The sequence below is a fragment of the Drosophila novamexicana genome, unplaced genomic scaffold (genome assembly GCF_003285875.2).
Source record: "Drosophila novamexicana strain 15010-1031.04,08,12 unplaced genomic scaffold, DnovRS2.1 tig00000121-arrow-pilon, whole genome shotgun sequence".
Classification (NCBI taxonomy): Eukaryota; Metazoa; Arthropoda; class Insecta; order Diptera; family Drosophilidae; genus Drosophila; species Drosophila novamexicana.
Window position 1 is genome coordinate 2,625,472 of NW_020824773.1, and position 19,569 is coordinate 2,645,040.

The following is a 19,569-nucleotide window of genomic DNA, read 5'->3' on the forward strand; positions in this document are numbered from 1 at the left end:
ACACGGCATCTCCTAGTCCCTAGTCTAGCACTTTTAAGTACAGCACTTGTATTTGATTCCGATTGTGTTTTTGTAATCTTTCAATCAAGAATTGCTTATAAAAACGCGCACTCAGCTAAATTTTTGCAAGTGTTATTCTAAGCTCGCTAATTGTCGGTACTTCTAATCACGCAAGGAATTTTGTCGAATTATAAAAATCTTTTAGGTCGGTTTGTGCAAATTATAAGAGTGAAGTGCGCTTAAATGAGAGAAGTGCAATCAAAGACTCAAACGAATGAATAATAAATTAGAAAGAGGGGAGAAAACAAATAAACTTCATTTTATATGAAATTATTCTCATATGAAATCTTAAGGACTCTTTTACTGCAAATTATATTTCACATTTTCAAAATTTCTTCACACCACGGAACAACAAGAAACAATTTTTTCTTAAGAAATTCATGCTGAGTAGAAGTAAACAAATTTAAATCAATTTTCTGACATTTAATTGCTAGATTAGTGCAATCTTTACAAAATATAATCAGGAAATGTAATAAACATGTAAGCCAACATAGTTCTCCTTGATGAACGCCAAGGTTATCCTCTCCCAAATCAGCTTTGCTTATCAATGTGAAAAACAAAAATTTGTAAATAATATATGAGCTTATATAAGATCTTTTTCTGTACGGCAGTTGTCTGTCCGATAAGGGAGAAAAGTGTTTGCTTTGTTTGCCCAAAAATGAATCCAAATTCACGCCGCAAATTTTGCAGCCCCTAAAATGGCTTTGACGGAGGCGCTCTTTGTCATTGTGGGCGTACTGAGCGCTATTTATCTGTGGTTCCAGCGCAATCATAGTTATTGGCAGCGCAAGGGCTTGCCCTTTATGCCGCCCTCGCCCATTATTGGCAATACTGCGTCCGTGTTCACGCAGGAGAGCTCGTTTGGCATGTACATCTCGAAAGTGTACAGTGAGCCAAGGATGCAGGACGAGGCCGCTGTGGGCATCTATGTGATTAACAAACCAGCTCTGGTCATACGTGAGCCGGAACTTATCAAATCCGTGCTAATCAAGGACTTCAATCGTTTCCCCAATCGCTATGCACGCTGCGATCCACATGGCGATCCACTGGGCTACAATAACCTGTTCTTTGTGCGCAACCCACATTGGAAGCAGATACGCAGTAAGCTGACGCCCGTTTTTACAAGCGGAAAGGTGAAGCAAATGTATCCACTAATGGTGGAGGTGGGTAGCGCGAAGTTTTAATCAGGGCTGGAAACTGGAGCTCCGGAACCGACTTACAGCCTCGGCTTAAGCATCACCCTCCCAAATCTAAGTTTGACAATTTATAGATAGCTGAGGATCTGGAGTCACATTTGGCCAGGCATCGTCCAGCACAGGGTACCGAATACATTACCGAGGTCAAGGACATATGCGCAAGATTCACCACGGATTCAATTGCTACCATTGCATTCGGAGTGCGCGCAAACAGCTTGGAAAATCCCGAGGCTGAGTTTCGCACCCAGGGACGCACGGTATTTGAAGCAACTCTGTCGCGCAGCAAGGATTACTTTGTAGCCTTCTTTTTGCCCAAGTTGGTGTCGCTGTTTCGGGTTAAATTCTATACGGAGAAATATTCCGATTTTCTACGCAAGACCATCAACCATGTGATGTCGGAGCGGGAACGCACGGCCACTGTGCGCAACGATCTAATTGATATCCTAGTTGGTTTACGCAAGGAGGCCGCCCTGGACCCCAGCAAGCCGCATCTGGCCAACAACAATGACTTTTTGGTTGCTCAAGCAGGTGTTTTCTTCACGGCTGGGTTCGAGACCAGTTCGTCTACTATGGCGTTTGGTCTGCTGGAGCTGGCCAAGCAGCCGGAACTGCAGGAGCGTCTGCGCCAGGAAATCAATGAAGCTTTGGTGGAGGAGGGAGGCAAGTTGAGCTATGAGAAAATCAATTCACTGGGATACCTAGCCATGGTGGTCGATGAGGTGTTGCGCCTGTATCCAGTGCTGCCTTTCCTGGATCGCGAATATCAGAGTATTCAAGGCCAGCCGGATTTGTCGCTCAAACCCTACTACGATTATAAGATGGAGAACGGCACGCCTGTTTTTATACCTGTCTATGGACTACAGCGTGATCCCAAGGTAGGTTTGTGGAACTGGGGCCCAGCGTCTGGATAAATTTATCTATTTGATATATTCTCTTACAGTATTGGCCAAATCCGAATCACTTTGATCCCGAACGCTTCTCACCGGAGAATCGAAAATCAATTGAGCCCATGGCCTATCAACCCTTTGGTCTGGGCCCCCACAACTGCATTGGAAGTCGCATTGGCCTACTCCAGGCCAAACTTGGTCTGGTGCACATCCTGAAGAATCATTATGTGCGCTGCTGTTCGCAGACTCCCAAGGATATTAGATTTGATGCCAAGGCGATTGTATTGCAGCTGGATAAGGGCATGTTCCTTGAGATTGTAAACGATAGACTTTACGACGAGAAGGCTGTCTGATTTCAGCTTTGAGATTTTCATATATATTTAGGTTGTTCCTGATTGAAGAAATTTCATTATAATTTACTTTGTTATATCTTTTTATAATTGATATAAAATGTTTATTATCTTACAATAAATATGCCTTTAGAGAGGTCTCAGCTTATAAAGAAAATCTAGGTCTTGTTTTATTTTATTTTTTAAATATTTTCAAAACATTGATTACATGCAAAGTGTTTCGAATTGTTATTATGTTTGATTTCTGATAAAACTGCGTAATTTAGACAGCGTTTCGTTTTTAGTAAATAAGCTGATTAAACTATTACCTAATCTAATCGATTCTAGCCTGAGCTGCTTGAGTCTTGATCTTCAAAGATTAGCAAATTGCGTGCCAGCTGTCGATTTGATTTCTAATCAACTTAAATTTTAAAATAGGTAATATGCCATAAAATCTGTTTCAATTACCATTTAAATATCGATTTGGCTTGGAATCACTCGCCAAATTAGGTTCGTACAGCGAGAATCCGAGGCGCAAAAATTGTCGACTTGATTGATATACATACTTACATGCACAGTGTCCAGTACCCTGTCATAAAAATTGGAACTTGAGCTCTATAAATTGTATGAATAATAATTTTTAATATTCATTTCTTCCAGTCTTATGCTATAAGTTTTAGAGAGAGAAAGAGAGGGAGAGAGTATGATAGTATGACAAAGAGGGATAAAGAAAACAGGACAAGAAGAGAGTTTACAAAAATAAACTTTTTAAAAATTATAATAAAAATGTGCTTTATAAGGAGGGTGAGAGAATAAATGATGAGAGGGAGAGAAAGAGAGAGAGAGAGAGCGTGAGATATTAAGAGCGGGAGAGAGATAGAAAGAGAGAGAGAAAGAGAAATATTAAAAGAGAGATAATAACAAATTGGAAGAAAGAGAGTTGTTTTTGAAAAAGTTTACAATAGTACTAGAAAAAAATGTATTGAAAATTATAATAATAATATGGCTTATGAATAGACCGAGAAAGGAAAGTTTAAAATTGATTTTTAATGTGTTTTTAATTTGTGCTACATCTATTCAGCTGTTCGTCTCTTTGTCCATATACCCAAATCAGTAAGAGTATTAGCATTTGCCACACTAAAGTCCTCTTAAAATCAAGCCTTAAGTATTTGCGACACCTGGCCCACCTAATCAAAATATGTATTTTTCCACTCTGAAAATCACAGTTTGAATGTGGCTAAGATTTACAGTTTTAGAGTTACAAGCTTCATATTCAAAATGTCTTTTCGACTGTTTTTACCATTCGACTTCAATGTTACTTTTTGGTTCATAATATTTCTTCTGTATTATTTTAGCCAAAATTTATTTAAGAAAAATATATTTTAGTAATCAGAAGTGTAAAAAAGTAGGATTTATTTATTATATAGATATAAAATATGTGATTTCTATCAGATTTTGAGGAGTTTTTAGTTATACACTTCCATATTCCTTAAATCTTTGATAAGTAGAAAAACTACACAAATCTATTTGAATTTCTGAAAAAACATAAACAATTAATTTTTCACCCCAATCGTAGTTGCAAAAAAAGATCTTTATTAGATCTTGGCTAGACTAAGTTCGGGTCTAATGATTTTTTTTGTACATCAAAATCAAGTTATTTGATAATTTCAGTAAACGGGGAAATTCTAGACAGCACTTCGACTATTTCTTCCACATCTCGCAACTTTCGTTTTGACACGCAAATGGTAGTCAATCAAAATGCATTCGCAATTTTTTTTGAACAATTTATAATGACAACACACGCGAAATTTCAACTTAGTTTGAAGTCAGTCGCTGACAGGTGAATTGCCGCTATCCGCTATCCGAACTCCCGACAAACTTCCAAGCCTAAGTAAGTGCTCCTCAAACGCCCAGGGGATCGCGCACGAGCCTCAAATTAATGCCGCCTTCGGCCTGTAAGATAATCGCCTTGGGATCCAGTTTCATGCGTCGATGTGTGCGTTCCGAGGTGGTTACCAGATGATTGCGCAGCACATAGACCAAGCCCACCTTGGCTTGGAGGAAGCTATAACGCTCGCCAATGCAGCCATGCGGGCCCAAGCCAAAGGGCATATAGGTGTACGGGGTGTGCAGCTTGCGGTTGCTGGACGAGAAGCGCTCCGGCTGGAATTGCTTAGGTTGGGGATAGTACTGCAAGAGAAGGGAAAAGCTTTAAGTACAATAGATACAATACAAAGTATTTTTTAACTAAAGTGCAAGAGGAGTTTTACTTTCTTTTTTTTAGAATTTTCCAACATTTTGAAACGGAGTACAATACGTAGAAAGAATTAAGAGAAGGATTAGTCATAAGACTAGAAAATTAACTGACTTCAATTTGAAAGGAGTTTCTTAATGTTTTTAAAAGAACAATTTATATCACATTTGTCAGTCTACACCCGCTTCGGAATCTTCCGCCTGAAAGCTGGGATAACAGAAAAAATGCCAAAGGTACTTGTTCTTTAAAGAGTATAGGGAAAAGATACGAAAATATTTATTTTACTGCCTAAAACTAGAAGAGTGTAGATTCGTGAGGGTTAACCTAAAAAGGTTTTTTTTAGAAGGTTAGAGAATGAAGATTAATATCTTCCAAGAAATATAAGTGGGAAAATTGCCGTTTGAATTATGAGGAAATGTATGTAAGAAGAGTTCTTTATGCTATGCTTTCTCTATGGATTCCTGGCTCTAGAGGCGGGAATTCCCAAGCGTAACTCACCTGCGGATCCATATGCAGTGCATAAGTCGGAATATAGATGGGCGTGCCTTTGGGCACACAGAACTTGTGAAAGGGCGCCAAGTCGTAGCCATCCTCACTGGTGCACTCACGATCCAGGAAAGGCAATGGTGGATACATGCGCAGCACCTCCTGCAATATCATTTGCATATACTCCAAGGATTCTATCAACTGCTGGGTCACACGTCCGCCGCTGGCAGTCAGCGCATTCTTGATTTCGGCGCGCAGACGCTGCTGCACCTCCGGATGCCTGGCCAGCTCGTACATGGCAAAGGCCATGGTGGATGAAGAGGACTCGAAGCCGGCGGTAAAGAAGATCACCGCCTGGGCCACCAAGATGTCACCCTCAAAAACAAACTGATTGCCCTCCGCCTGGGCTTGCTGTGTGCTCCGCTTGAAGTCAATGAGTAGATCGATCAGATCATTGCGCGGCTGCTTAGACTTTTCGCGCTCCGCCATCACATAGTTGATGGTCTTGCGCAGAAACTCGGTTGACTCGTCGGGCACCACCTTGAAGCCAAAATACGGTACCAATTGCGGCAGAAAGAACACCAAGGTAAACTCCGCCGCACGCTTCAGACTAAACTTGAAGACGGCACGTCCATGACGACGGAATTCACTATTCGGATGCTTGAAGCTATTCGCCTGCACGCCGTAGGCAACCGTGGCAATCACGTCTGTGGTGAAGAGTGCACACAGCTCCTTGGCCTCCAGGTCGAAGCAGCGCATGCGCTCATTGTGGAGCGGCTGTTGACGCAAATACGCATCCAGATTGCAGCCAACCTCGTCGATGAGCTTGAACATGTGCTTGAGACGATTGCTGGTGAAGAATGGCGACAGCTTCAGTCGCACCTCCTTCCAGGCTGGGTTCTTGAGGAAAAATAAATTTTGCGAGCCGAGCGGATCGCCCTTGTAGTCTGAGTTGGAGTAGCGATTGGCGAACTTCGGAAAATCCTTGACCATAATGCGTTTAATCAATGTCGGATCGCGCAACAGCAGCGCCGGCTTGTGGAACACATGTATGCCCACAAAGGGCTTGTCCTGTGCATCCGGATGATTGTAGAGCTCTCCTATAAAATCGGCTGGACTGGTTCGCATGCTTAGCAGGCCACCCAAATTGCCCAGCAGCAGGCGAGGTCTCAACTCCGGCACGCCACGACGTGTCCAATAGGCATAGTGCTGGCGCAGATAATAATAGCCACTCACCAGGAGTAAGACCAAGATCAGCAACAGTGTTCCAAGTGTCATCCTAAGTGTCCAAGCTGCGTTCAGCTACTGTTTCCAGCTGCTGCTCGTGAGTCTCCATTGAGGGTCTAGGCTGTTCGAGATTGGAAGATAGCGACCAGGGTTCATCAGGTTGCAGCACAAGGTCGCCCGTTTTCTGAATGAATGTGTTTTTGCATTGTGCTCAGGGTCTGGTTGCTATTCCTTTGTTGCACAGTGCTAACATATTTGCATATTTGGTTGTAGATCAGCTGCAAATCGAGCTTCAAATACTTTATTTTTGTACATGTTCACGTCTTTACTTGTACAGTAGATGATATGATAGCTATTTGTGTAGTATTCGCTATTATTATATTATATTATCGTATAAACTATGAATTGGACGGCAATCTTGGGCTATGCCGAAGCGCTGCCAATCAGCCCAAAACATAATTATATTATACGTCTTAATTATCAATTTATCTGAATAAGATACATATATCAAATAATATCCCAGTCAAGTCTCAATCGATTCTTCTTTCCTTACAGCCACCATGCTACCTTTCTGCTTAGCTCTATTGCTCTTGGCGCTTCTCTTCAGCTATCTCCATTTGCTGGAACGTTACAGCTACTTCCGGCGTCACCAGCTGCCGTATTTGCCCGTTTCCACCTGGACGCCGTTGGGTCATCTGAAGCAGTTGCTGTTCCTGCGCATTTCCTTTGGAGATCTCTTCAAGAATATTTACGCGGATGAGCACACCCGTGACGCAAAACTCGCGGGTTTCTTTGTGTTCCAAACACCAGCGCTTATGATACGCGATCCGGAGCTCATACGCCTTGTGCTGATCAAGGAATTCAATAGCTTTCTAAATCGCTATGAAGCTGCCGACGCTCGACATGATCCCATGGGCGCGCTGACCCTGCCGCTGGCCAAGTATCCCCAGTGGCGGGAGAGTCGTCAGTGCATGTCGCAGCTATTCACCAGCGGGCGCATGAAGCAGCGCATGTATCCATTGATGCAGCAGGTGCTGATGGACCTTGAGCGGCATCTGGTGAAGCGTATGTGTGGACAATCGGAGCGCGTGCTGCCCTTGAGTGAGATGTGTCAGCTCTATACGACAGATGTGACGGGCAAATTGTTCTACAGCTGGGATGTGGGTGGATTGCGTGAGGGCAAATCCCCATTGCGCCAACAGACCAAGCAACTGTTCAGGCCCGACGTTAAAAAGGTGCTGCACTTCATGTGCATCTTCTTTTTGCCACAATGGACCTGGCTGCTGCGCGCCAAGGTCTTCTCCATGGACTATGCCCAATTCATGAGGCAGCTGGTGCGGCGCCACGCCACCGACACTCAGGTTGACCTGATTAGACAGCTCCAGCAGCTCCAACACGCCCGTCCACACACACACTACGCACACGAAGCGGACTTTATAGCCGCCCAGGCTGGCATCATTTTGCTCGCAGGCTTCGAGACTTCCTCCGCCTTGCTGGGCTTTACCCTCTACGAGCTGGCCAAGCAGCCGGCGCTGCAGCAGCGTTTGAGGCAGGAGCTGGCCATAGCTTTTGGTGGCGACGCTCAGCTTAGCTATGAGGCGGCAGCTACGTTGCCATATCTCAAAATGGTTTGTCTGGAGGCACTGCGTCTCTATCCCGCCGCTGCCTTCATCAACCGCGAGTGCACCCGAGCTGAAGGTTTCGCGCTGCAACCGCACTTCGACTTTGTGATACCCTCTGGTATGCCAGCTTATGTATCCATTTTGGGCATACAGCGTGATGCAAAGGTGAGCTGGAAGCTGAATCCTAAGGAAACTCGCACTCTAATTCCTAATCTTCTAGTACTGGCCCAAGCCTTTACATTTCGATCCCGAACGCTTTGCGCCGGCGCATATAAAAAACATAATACCTATGTCTTATATACCCTTTGGTGCTGGTCCACATGGTTGCATAGGCAGTCGGCTCGGCTTGCTCCAGCTTAAGCTGGGCGTGGCTCACGTTTTGAGATGTCATCGTGTGGAGTTCTGCGAGCGAACGGTGCCCGAAATACGCTTCAATCCCAAGACTTTTATGCTAGAGTCTCTGGATGAATTATATTTGCGTTTCTGCGTTGACCCACTGTAGATAGAACTTATATATATCAATTACTTAGCGGCTGTGATATTCGATCATTAAACTTTATGTAAGTACTGTCCAATTATTTATTACGTTTGAGAATAGTTTGAAGTCAAGCCAAAACTGAATGCGCTGGCTGATAGACACGCAAGGCCGAGCTATTCATACATATATTTCTATATAAAATCGAATTACTTTAATTTTCATAATCCGTAAGCTATGAATTCCAAGGGCCGCTTGGTATTGCATGCGGTCAAAGTTTTGCTACCTAATGAGCCAAATAATTTTAATTGATCTACGATTGAGACCAAAAATCTTAAGATTTGCACAGGTACAATATATTTACCAGGTTATTTTCACCCTCAAACTTGTGACATTACGTGGAGAACAACAGCGCAGAAAGAGTTCTGATTCTTTTCATCTATTAAATTAAACTACTAGAATAATATATTTGCGACAGCTTCAGAGTAAGGCTGAAATGGGAGAATTCTTATTTTGCTTTAATATGAACCCTAACAATTTGTCAAGAATCGCTCAAACATTAAAGACCTCGATAGTTTTGATATGACTATAAAATCTAAATAATTCTGAAACAATATGATTAAAAAGAAAAGGATTCGTTTATGTCAATTATTATTTCAAAATATAAGTTATTATTTTTTTTCATTACATAAATAATTCAATTTGATGCTTCTCCAAATTATCCCTTTCGCCCAGCTTAATCGGATTTTAAGTATTGATTCTTAATCTAGCGTACTTCCATTGGGGTTTGTGTATTTAATTTTAGGCGATATTATTTGAGTTCTGGCGTTCAGTTGGGATGGTCCAGTTTGGCCAGCTTCTCCTCAATGTCCTTGATGCGGCAACGGACCTCGGGAGCTGAGTCGCGCTGAAATTTCGGTAGGTTCGTTTCGAAATTTTGCTTAAGCAGCGCCAACGTGGCCTGATCTCTGGTCAGGCTGAGGCGTTTGATCAGCATGAGGACTATGTTGAGTGCCTCCTTCTTCAGGCCCGTATGAGGCACGCCGGCGGCAAGTGTGACTGCGGCTAGGACATCATTGCAGATCTTCTGCACAATTGCCTCACGTGTCTGCAACGGCGTCGCCTCTGTCTTGGGCTTCTTCTCCAGATTGTTGCGCTCGAGCGCCATTTCTGGCAGCTTGGCCGCCTCATCGAAAATATATAAGCGCTCGACATACTTGGTTAGCGCAGCCAGGAGGCTAACCTGCACGGGGCGAGTACTCTCGCTCAGAATGCTGGTGCAGTTCTCGGCAAAGAAGAGCTGATATCTGTGCTGGGTTTCAATGGCATGCTTGGGCCATGATTTTCCCAGTGTCTCCCATACCACCTCCTTTAGCTTGTTGAGCGTTTGGGCCCGTTTGTTGCGCTCATCGGCGCTTAAATCCTTGTTGGCATTGCTGCAGCCGGGCTCATCCTCATCATCGGAGTCGCCCGTGCGCAGCTCCTTCTTCTCCAGCAAATACCAGATCATGTTGTATACCTCCTCAAAGCGATCCGCCTCCAGCACATCCAGTATTTCGCCTAGTGCAGCCAGTGCCATGGTGCGATAGACGGGCTCTTGTTTGCGCGCCTCGCGCATTGCCGCTTCGATAATATTGGCACAGACCTCGTGCTGACGATCGAGATTTTTGCAGAGCGCAGCCAGAGCCTGCAGTAAACGCTCCTTGCCCTCAAACGTACGTCCCTGCAGGCCACTGAGCAGTAGCTTGATTAGTCGCACACGATCCGCCATCTCCAGGCTGCCACTCAGGCGCTTCGCAATGTTCTGGATGGCATTAGCCGCCTGAGCCTTGCGCGACCAGCTGGCGTCGGTCAGTGATGATTCCAGCTTGGGTATGATTACATGCAAATTGAGACGTATGCCCGCATCGCCGGGACTTATGTCATTCCACAGATCCTTCCATTGCTCAATGTTTGTCTTGTTCTCCTCGTTCTGCTCCTCGTGCATGGCAAAGAAGATCAACGGCAACATACAGTCCATGTAGTCCTTGAGCAACTCGTGGTGTCGCTTATTAATCGATTGTATGGTCAAAGCTATGGAACGATTGTTGGGCTGCTCCATATACAGCTCGTCCAGTTTCGTAAAAAGATTCTTAATGGATTGTTCCTGTGAAGTGAGATAACAAGGCATTGGGTTATGTTTAAAACGGTATTCCAGAAAGTATTATCTCACCTTGGCCAGTCCCATGAGATGTCCAATGGCGTTGGCATTGTATTTGCGCACGGTGACATTGCGATCTTTGATGCCGACAAAACAGGCGCCCAAATATTTTCCCACCAAGGGCGTCATCTCCTTGCCCAGACGAATGCTGACCTGTAAGGAGAAAAGGTGAAATACAAACGACCGACGCAAGTGGAGGATAGGGGATCAGCTCACTTACCAGACACACAAAATGTGCGCAACCAATTTTGGTGCCTAGATTAACGCTGGTTTTCATTAGCTCCAGCAGCTCTGGTGTCATGCGTTCCAGCACCGGATAGTCAATAAAATGTACGCATTTGTTGATCGCGTCCATAGTGTGATGCGATTTGGCTGCCTCAGCGCGCAGACTGTCCACAGCTTCCTGGGCCTCATTATCAGCGCCCAGACGCGTGGACACATACGTCAGCTTGGTATTCTCCAGTTCGCCAGTGGCGCGAAGCAGACAGGGTATGAGTGTGGCAAGATGAGGTGCAATCAAAACGCCCGATGAATCAATCATATCCGATATGGTCTTAATGCTGACCTTTCGTATGTCGGCGACCTTGTGACCCACGCCCGTTTCCAGCAAAAATGGCAGAATGGAGGCAGCCACTGCTGTGCCGGATTTTCCGTGCTCCGATGAGGCGGCCAGAACGCACAGTTTGCCTAGAAATGCGGCTGTTCCATGGGCAGTCATGCGTGTGCCCTCGTGTATGTCGTCCATGACGCGGAACAGCTGATACCAGAGTTCCCTAAGCTCCGGCTCGGGCAGCTCATCCACATCCATGCTGTCGGGCGTCACACGACGCGGATTGACACAGCTGCTGGTCGAGGCCGCAGCAGAAGACGACGGCAGCTGCTCCTCGGTGCGCAAACGAAGACCATTGGACCTCTTGAGAAGATCTCGCACAGCTAGGCAACATGCAATGCGCACTCGCCACTCCGTGCAGGTGAGATTGTCCAGCAGCTCGCGTAGGATTTCCCAATAGTATTGCTCTGTTATCTCCTTAGAGTCGCTGACAATGGTGTCCCATATAGATATCATGGAGTTTTGTATTTTGGGCGTCGGATCGTATTTATAGCGATATAGACGCGGTATTATCTTTCCCAGATATGGTTGCATTTTCTGACGCGATTCCGCGGAGAGCGTCTTCAGGCCAAAGGCGGCGCCCAGTTTGCTAGTCCAGGTGGCATTATGATTGGCCAGTTGCATAAACTGATAGATCATGTCAGGCTGATTGAGATCCGATGCGAGAGAACAAAGCTCCTTGTAGGTGGTTATGTTACCGCCTGTGGGCGTCTTGCCCAGCATGCCCTCGGCAAAAAGCTCAGTGTCGTCAGAGACCTGATTAACCTGACGTTTGCCGCCTATAAGCTGATCCAGCAGCGAATTGGCCAAATCCGTTTGGCTGCTGGAGTCGGAAAGTGCGTAGACTAGACCCAAACCGCGTGAGGACACATCCTGCACGAATTCTGTGGAGGATTAAACATGTTTAAGAAATGCAGTTAGGAACTTAAATCTGTACAACACACCGCTATCATCAGAGAGCAGTTCGGTAAAGGCAAACTGCAGCAGCTGCTTCTTGTTGAGCACAGCAGGTCGATTGCTGCAGTGTTTGACCACCGCCAGGAGCCACACGGAGATGGCCTGACGCGACTGCGGATTGGGCTCGCTCACCAAGCGTATCAAGGCTATCAGAAACTGTTCAAAATCTGTGTCGCTGCAGTGCTGATTTTGGAATTTCTCTGCCGGCGGACCCTTGTTCACATCATAGCCACACAAGGTATTGACAATGGCTTCCGAGATGGCTATGTTCAATGCCGCATCCTTTTGCACCTTGGCCAACGCTAAGAACTTGTCCAGATTGCGTTTGGTAAAGTGCTCCCCATCGCCTATGGCCAAGTAGCCCAAGCATTTGGCTGCCTCCTCGCGTATCTTTTGACGTACAGAGGTGCTGCGCAGCAGCTTGAAGATCACGCTGAAAATTATAAATTTTGTTGAATTCTCAATGCTTGCCAATTCGGCCATCTCTTCGTCGTCATCATCGTCATTGTTGCTGCTCTCCGCAGCAATTTCCACCTGCACATTGGGTATTTCCACCGTCTTTCCAATCATCGAGGTGCATTTGACCGCGGCAGAGACAAGTAGCCACTGCGCTTCATTGAGCATTTTAGCTGAGGATGGAAAGCAGTGGTTAAATATCATACCAACAGTTTTTCCCCGGTCACAATGCTTTTCATAAAATGTAAACTCAATTTTTGGCCTCTTTTCCCAATCCAAGAGTGGATTTCTCAGGGGGAAATTAAAAGTATTTGGACCAAAATTGAACTTTTACTCCCCGAAATGAACACTAGCTCATTGGAACAAAAGCTTATTACCCATTTTAAATGACAATTTAAGGTTTATGCTGTGCGGTATTCAACAGACAGTCAATCATTCAATTTGACAGTACAAATAGTTCTATAATAAACATAAATAGATTCAAGCCATTCACTCACCTATAATCTTCACAGCATTTATAAACGGTGGCCAGTTGGCGTAGTCCTTGCTGGTGTTCTGCTTCTTGAGCTGTTCGATTTTACGATTAAAAGTGTGTCCCACGACCAGCAACCAGCCATGCTTGTGCTCCAGAGTTTTCTGAGTCAAGCTGGTCAGACAATCGCCCACCTCTTGATCAAATTTATCAGCTGCAAGTCCATAGGCCCAGAGAAGGCCATAAACCTGGGCGACATTAATGCGCATTGTTTCCGACACATCCTTGAGAGAGTTGCTCAAAGGCTCGAGCAAATGCAGCTGTTTCGGCGCAAATAGGTCGGGTGCAGCATTTAGCAGATCATAGAGACAAAGCAAACTAGATTCGGCTGCAAAAGATGCACAAGCAATAACAGTTAATTTCAGTTTTCCAACTCCAAATATTAAATTCCGTATAATTTAAAACTCACTGCGCTTGGCCTCTACGCCGCGTTGGACGAAAAGTAGATATTGATGCAGCGCATTGGATTCATCTTCGTCGTAATTAATGGTTATATATTTGCGCAGCTCGTGCGTGTACTTCTCATCACCCGGTGCGGCTACAACGCCGGCAGAGTACCACAAGCAGAGACGCAAATAGTCGAGCATCTCCTCGTAGACGTCTAGGCTGTAGGGAAGCTTGGTGCGTCCCACCACAACGCAGGCGTTGCTCTTCTTCAGCCGCTTGTTGGCCATGTCATGGACATGGGCCATCATCACATGGAAACTAGGCAACAAGACACGTCGCTGCTCCTGTGACAATTGATTAAAATCACTAATGGACTCGCTGGTGTGTTTGCCGGTATGCTCAATGGAGGAGAGCATGCTGTAGTTGACATGATCCTTCTTAGAAGTGCCATACAAATAGGTGGTCACATGCTCCCGCAAGGAATTGCTGTATATAGGAACAAGGTATTTAGTCGGATTAGGATGCATATATTAGTTTAACCCACCGTTCGCCTGCGATAAGCAGCAGCAAATAACGCGCTGGTGCATAAAACTCTGGATAGCAGCTGGTCAGGAAGACGCTGGTAACATTCTGCACTATTTGGATCTTAGACTCGGCATTGTCCAGCAACATGGCCAGCAGCAAATGCTGTTGTCCGTCCAGCTGCACATGTGATGGATCGCCATCCGTATCCACTTCCATGGCATCCGATTTGGTCTTGGTTTGCCAAGCAAAAGCTGGCGCCATGGACACCAATGCCTCGCGTATCGAGCTATGTAAATCGGGTGCACAAGTTGCTAAATTATTAAAATAGCCCAGTACCAGCTTCAGATCCTGGCTAACATCCTGAGGGAAACTGCGTGCGTGTTGAGCCAAAGCGGAATATGCTGCATTCTGCACATCATTCGGTTCAACCGAGTCGCGTCCGATGACTTTTGTGATGCCCGTCAGCATGACCTTGGACACCTTGGAGACCACCTCGCGTGGACCACTGTGAGTAAATAAAAAGGATTGATAGTTGCATTTATATATCTATAGCTGTGAAGCGTCGATAGAATATAAAACGAAAACTCACTCTCTCAACACAAGCTCTACGAATTGCAAAGCAAGCACTTTGCACTTCTGATTGGTATTGGTGCCAAAAAGTCCATCGAAGATCACCTGCAGACCCTTGCCCACATTGATGCCCTTGCCGCGGCACTTGATCAGATACTGCAGCAACTTCTGACGCACACGAGCACAACAAGGACGTGTCTGGCGATCCGTTTGCTTATGCTGATTGCCAATGAACAGTGTGTAAAGCGCTGAAGTAACAGCTGGACTAGTAAAGTCCAGCATGGTGCATAATTTGCTCAGCTCGGCAATGGCAGGCGTGGCCACGCCAAAGCGTGTGTCGGCAGAGGCAACCACAAGTAGCACGAAAATCTCGTTGTCGGTGAAGACACTGGCGCACAGAAGGCGTACAATGCCCTTTTTAATCTTCTCCAGCTCCTCGGCGCGCCAATTGTTGGCAATGACACGCTTAAAACTATACGGACTCAGTCCAGGTGGCACCTCCTGCTCCTGTGTAATGCCGTAGGGCAACAGCAGCACATCCTGCAGCATTGACAGAAAACTGACACTTATGGCCGGCTTGTCGTTAATCTTAAAAAGCTGAGCTCGCTGTGCCGGGTCATCCGGTATTTTCATCTCGCTTAATATGGGCAGCAGCAGCGTAAAAAGCTTGTCCTGATAGTTCTCCAACTTGCTCTCGCAGCTGATTACCTTGGCGGCCAGCACGGTTTGCTGTGCCAGCGGCAGGCGCGGAAAGCCCATGCTGATGAAGATGATGGCAAAGTTCTTCAAGAATGTCGTGCTGTCAGGGGCCGCATACTGATCCAGAAGTGCCTCCACGGGTATCTGCACCTGGCTGCGTGATGTTACGCGCCGCTTAATGTGTGTCAGCACCTCAACCACCTGGTTTAGAAATGTTTTTGTTTTTGATCAGATTTGCAAAACATTTTTGCAGCGTCATGCGGCAGCGACTGCCGTCTGGTTCTACTTTACCTTTGTGCGCACCAAATTGTGGGGCGAATTGATTTTGATTATGACTGGCGTCAGGAATTTGCCCACCGTGGTTTCAAGCTTCTCATCGCTATCGGCATTGCCCAGACGCAGTAAAACGCGCTCGAGCAGCTCTAAGGACAAAGAATGCAAAAATGTTTAGACTGTTTTTAGGTTGTGTTTGTGGTTAATTTAAACCGACAATTGAGTGGCTAACTGCCCCAATTCGCTTTGATTGGGCTAAGTGATGTTTAATGCTTAGTTTTAGCCTTACGGATAACTTAAATATGTTGCATTTTTACCAATTTCTGCAGCAGGTCCCGCTGTTTCCATTTTGCTTATTTTTCTCTTATTTTTAGTTTAGCGTCTGAGAGTGTTGCCAGTGCAGGGCAACAGCTGAGAGCTTATGCAGCGTTGCCAGACTATCGAATAGCAAGTCATTCGCTCTGCTTCATACAATTTGCAAATGAGGCGCGTAATTTAAACGTCGTATAGAAATGCATCGTGAAAGCTTTGTTGCTGGACAGCTTCCTTGGGCGAATATTGCTTTTAGCAGGCAGGTATCTTGTCGCGATCTTTATACGTAATTGGAACTAATGCGGACTTAGCATTGTAGCAAAACGAGATTTATTTGTACGATCATTGCTAAATTTAGAAAAATTAAATGTTTCCGATATTAGTTTCTTAATTTCATAGCAGGATGAAACCTTGTGGATTTCCTCAATAGATCATTCTTTGTATTGTAATGGGGCCCTTAGTAAGCGATCAAATGGAAATAAAGTATTTAGTTTATAATTATTTGGTTAATGTAGCTTTTATTGAAATCAATTTGAATACATTTATATTGTAATTTCCAAGTCTTCAAAGCCAGCAATCAAACACTGTAAATAGAATAATATAAGACAGACATTAGTATAAGATATTAGTTTTTGGCAGCTGCAATAATCTGTTGATAGCTTTCAGTATTTTTACATTTAGTAAAAAGAGTCAAGGTTCTTCAGCAATTTGTTTTATGAAGACCGTCATGATTTTATCATCAGAAAATGCATTAAAAATTTGCATATAAATCAATACACACCTTTTAGAGAGAATAGACCGCCAAGAGATGCTGAAAATACTGAAAAAGATCTACAAAATTAGACAGAATATGATTACATTTACAGTTTTTTTTTTTTGTTTTATTCAAAAAGAATAATGCTACAAATATTGTTTTTTTTCCATAGTGGTTGTCCTCACTTAAAACTTCTTGAAGCTCTTCTTGGCGCCCTGACCCTTGCTGACTTTCAATACGTTGAAGCGCACGGTCTTTGAGAGTGGACGGCATTCGCCAATCGTGACGATATCGCCGTGCTCAACATCTCTGCAAGCATAATAGAAGAGAGAGATTAAAATACTGCACATGAAAGCTGGTAAGAAGAGTTTAATTTATGTTTTGTCAGTATTTTTACGTTTTGTAAAAAGAGTCAAGTTGCTTCAGCAATTTGTTTTATGAAGACCGTCATGATTTTATCATCATAGTGAGATATTCCTTAGTGTTGAGAGTTATGAACTAGACATACCTGAAGGCGGGCGAGCAGTGGACGCTCATGTTGCGATGACGTTTCTCGAAACGACTGTATTTGCGCACAAAGTGCAGATAATCGCGGCGAATGACAATAGTACGTTGCATTTTAGTTTTGCGCACAACGCCAGTCAGGATGCGGCCACGAATTCTCACATTGCCAGTCCAGGGGCACTTCTTGTCAATGTAGGTGCCATCGATGGCCTGCGGGAAAGAGCATAGCGTTAAATCTAGTATAGTTTTTTATGAGCAACATTGAAGGGGTTTTCTTCTGGTGGCATGCATACCTCACGTGGCGTTTTGAAACCGAGACCAACATCACGGTAACGGCGGAGCACCTTCTTTTTGGTGACGCCGGGCTTGACCTTACGGTTTAGGTTAACACCGAACTGCTTTTGGAAGGCGCGCTCGTTCTGTTTAGCATGGCACGCGACAAGTTAAATGGATGCGGGGTACAGAAACGTGCAGGTGGGGCGTTTGTTGTTTGGAAAGATGGAATAGAAAAAACGGGGGCGCAACATTAGTCAAATTTGCACTGAAACTCTTACCTCGGCTGGGATTTTAAACCCCAACCCAATTTGACGATAAAAACGCAAACGCTTCTTGCCGTTGGCACTCTTGCGACGCGTTGTCGGCACCGAGTGTTGCTTGCGAAATGCACGTTCCGTTTGCTATAATAATAATAATAATAATAAAATTCCGAGTGTGTACATTGTGGGGCACCAGCGTTCAAAGCACGCGTGCAAGTGTGGTTAGGTTGAATGCTGGCGTATCTGGCTGTTGAATTTCGATTTCCCAAACAATACACTCACAATGATTGCGCTGCACAGCAATTGTGTAGTTCAACTCACAATGCACTTAATTTCACATTTCACAGTGCATTTATCTTATAGCAGCGCATTAAATGCCGTATTTTATTTAATTTCGAACACATTTTTGCTGCCTTACCTGATCAGCCATGTTGGAGCAAGAGGAAAGAAAGAGCACGCGTTAAAATAGAGATGAACGATATTTAATTGTCAGTTACCTATGAAAAGTATTTTAAAGCAATGGTTACTATCGAATGTAACGGTTTGACTCGTTATCTGATAAGGTAAACTCAGTTATACTTGTGTTCACTTAAATAATACCTCTTACAGTTCAACCTAGTGTACTTTAGATATGTAATGGTTGTGTAAAAATTTTGGCGCTCATATTTAACAGTAAGATTCGTCCGCTTTAGTCACAATGACTTTGAAATCACAACATGATATATCGCTGCCTCAAATATCGATATATGCATAATTTTTATAAAATATATCGGTAATTCTAACAGCGCATAAAAATATCGCAATTGCACATAACATTAATCGATTGTGTCGACAATCGATTAAAACGATGAGGCGCTTGCAGGGCTGCAATTCGGGTTAGCGCGATTTTAAAATGTGTTTTTGAAAACTGAAAGTACGCTGAGCCGTTTTTCTGTTTTTTATAAGTCCTTGATTGTTCTTAAGAAGCTGTTGTTTGAATTGTTTGTAGGGCTGCAACTAGGATTATCGCGATTTTAAAATGTGTTTTTGAAAACTGAAAGTACGCTGAGCAATTTTTTGCTTTTTATAAGTCCTTGATCGTTCTTTAGAAGCTGTTGTTTGAACTGTTTGCATTTCGGCTGCCTCCGCAACATTTGCTCAGCTATTGACCTTCTGCTGGCGCTGACATTGACTTTGATTTTTGCACATAGCTAAGATTTTAAGCCACAGCTGCGCCATACTCATTGACAGCGCTTGAAATCCACTTGAGTGGCTTTCAAAAAAATCTCTTTTGTGCGTTCACTTTGCGCTGACTTAACAGCTTTTGTACCCCCAGAAGCATTTGCTCTTTGCAGATATATACTATAGATGTATGTGAAAGTAAAATTAAAAACAAATGCGTCAGCGCTAATTCTTGACATACGACAGCCAGTGAGTAGCAGAATATGTCGGATTAAAAATAATGACAACATAAACAAGTGCAAGTTGGGCAAAGCATGGGATTGCCTTGAAACGAAGACAGTGCCCCGGAGCCTTATACGGCGCTAGCAACAACTGACACGGCTTCAAGGCGAAAGCAGATGCGCTGCCATTGCTATAAATCCGTTTACGGCTAAACGTCACAGATGAGGGCCAGGCTCAGGCCCGGGCACGGGCTGCCGATGCCTGCTCCTGCTGCCAGCCTGCCTGCATTTCATTGCCATTGTTAGTGCGGATGTCTGCAGCATAAAATAATGGCC

At 44.5% G+C, this 19,569-nt stretch overlaps 4 protein-coding genes across 4 annotated transcripts; 1 reads left to right on the plus strand and 3 right to left on the minus strand.

Moving 5' to 3' along the window:
- The first annotated feature begins 152 nt into the window (after positions 1–152).
- LOC115758069 lies at positions 153–9,040 on the plus strand. Its single transcript, XM_030698582.1, has 7 exons — positions 153–1,223; positions 1,331–2,131; positions 2,197–2,490; positions 3,554–3,585; positions 4,299–4,363; positions 6,995–8,226; positions 8,282–9,040. The coding sequence occupies exons 1-7, from the start codon at positions 759–761 to the stop codon at positions 8,561–8,563; spliced, it is 3,171 nt and encodes a 1,056-aa protein (XP_030554442.1). The 5' UTR covers positions 153–758; the 3' UTR covers positions 8,564–9,040.
- Positions 4,187–6,490, minus strand: LOC115758041 (probable cytochrome P450 6g2). The gene is made up of 2 exons (XM_030698554.1): positions 5,225–6,490; positions 4,187–4,662 (listed from the first exon to the last, which is right to left on the minus strand). The coding sequence occupies exons 1-2, from the start codon at positions 6,488–6,490 to the stop codon at positions 4,375–4,377; spliced, it is 1,554 nt and encodes a 517-aa protein (XP_030554414.1). The 3' UTR covers positions 4,187–4,374.
- A 151-nt stretch (positions 9,041–9,191) lies between the features above and the next one.
- LOC115757817 (proteasome-associated protein ECM29 homolog) lies at positions 9,192–16,138 on the minus strand. Its single transcript, XM_030698240.1, has 10 exons — positions 16,063–16,138; positions 15,764–15,894; positions 14,793–15,673; positions 14,223–14,708; positions 13,701–14,164; positions 13,257–13,619; positions 12,291–12,932; positions 10,957–12,230; positions 10,749–10,889; positions 9,192–10,682 (listed from the first exon to the last, which is right to left on the minus strand). Exons 1-10 carry the CDS (start codon positions 16,091–16,093, stop codon positions 9,366–9,368), a joined length of 5,730 nt encoding a protein of 1,909 aa, XP_030554100.1. The 5' UTR covers positions 16,094–16,138; the 3' UTR covers positions 9,192–9,365.
- Positions 16,139–16,916: 778 nt separating this feature from the next.
- Positions 16,917–18,281, minus strand: LOC115758070 (40S ribosomal protein S11). The gene is made up of 5 exons (XM_030698583.1): positions 18,270–18,281; positions 17,870–17,992; positions 17,609–17,746; positions 17,320–17,525; positions 16,917–17,120 (listed from the first exon to the last, which is right to left on the minus strand). Exons 1-5 carry the CDS (start codon positions 18,279–18,281, stop codon positions 16,997–16,999), a joined length of 603 nt encoding a protein of 200 aa, XP_030554443.1. The 3' UTR covers positions 16,917–16,996.
- Between the last annotated feature and the right edge of the window lie 1,288 nt (positions 18,282–19,569).

Coding starts and splice junctions, on each gene's coding strand:
- LOC115758069 (XM_030698582.1), top strand. CDS start 759: ATGGCTTTGACGGAGGCGCTCTTTGTCATTGTGGGCGTACTGAGCGCT. Junction 1,224..1,330: donor TGTATCCACTAATGGTGGAG/GTGGGTAGCGCG, acceptor GACAATTTATAG/ATAGCTGAGGATCTGGAGTC. Junction 2,132..2,196: donor GACTACAGCGTGATCCCAAG/GTAGGTTTGTGG, acceptor ATTCTCTTACAG/TATTGGCCAAATCCGAATCA.
- LOC115758041 (XM_030698554.1), bottom strand. CDS start 6,490: ATGACACTTGGAACACTGTTGCTGATCTTGGTCTTACTCCTGGTGAGT. Junction 4,663..5,224: donor CACTGCATATGGATCCGCAG/GTGAGTTACGCT, acceptor CTTCTCTTGCAG/TACTATCCCCAACCTAAGCA.
- LOC115757817 (XM_030698240.1), bottom strand. CDS start 16,093: ATGGAAACAGCGGGACCTGCTGCAGAAATTG. Junction 15,674..15,763: donor ACAATTTGGTGCGCACAAAG/GTAAAGTAGAAC, acceptor TTTCTAAACCAG/GTGGTTGAGGTGCTGACACA. Junction 14,165..14,222: donor CTGCTTATCGCAGGCGAACG/GTGGGTTAAACT, acceptor TCCTATATACAG/CAATTCCTTGCGGGAGCATG.
- LOC115758070 (XM_030698583.1), bottom strand. Junction 17,526..17,608: donor GTTTCAAAACGCCACGTGAG/GTATGCATGCCA, acceptor TCTTTCCCGCAG/GCCATCGATGGCACCTACAT. Junction 17,121..17,319: donor CACTGCTCGCCCGCCTTCAG/GTATGTCTAGTT, acceptor TTATGCTTGCAG/AGATGTTGAGCACGGCGATA.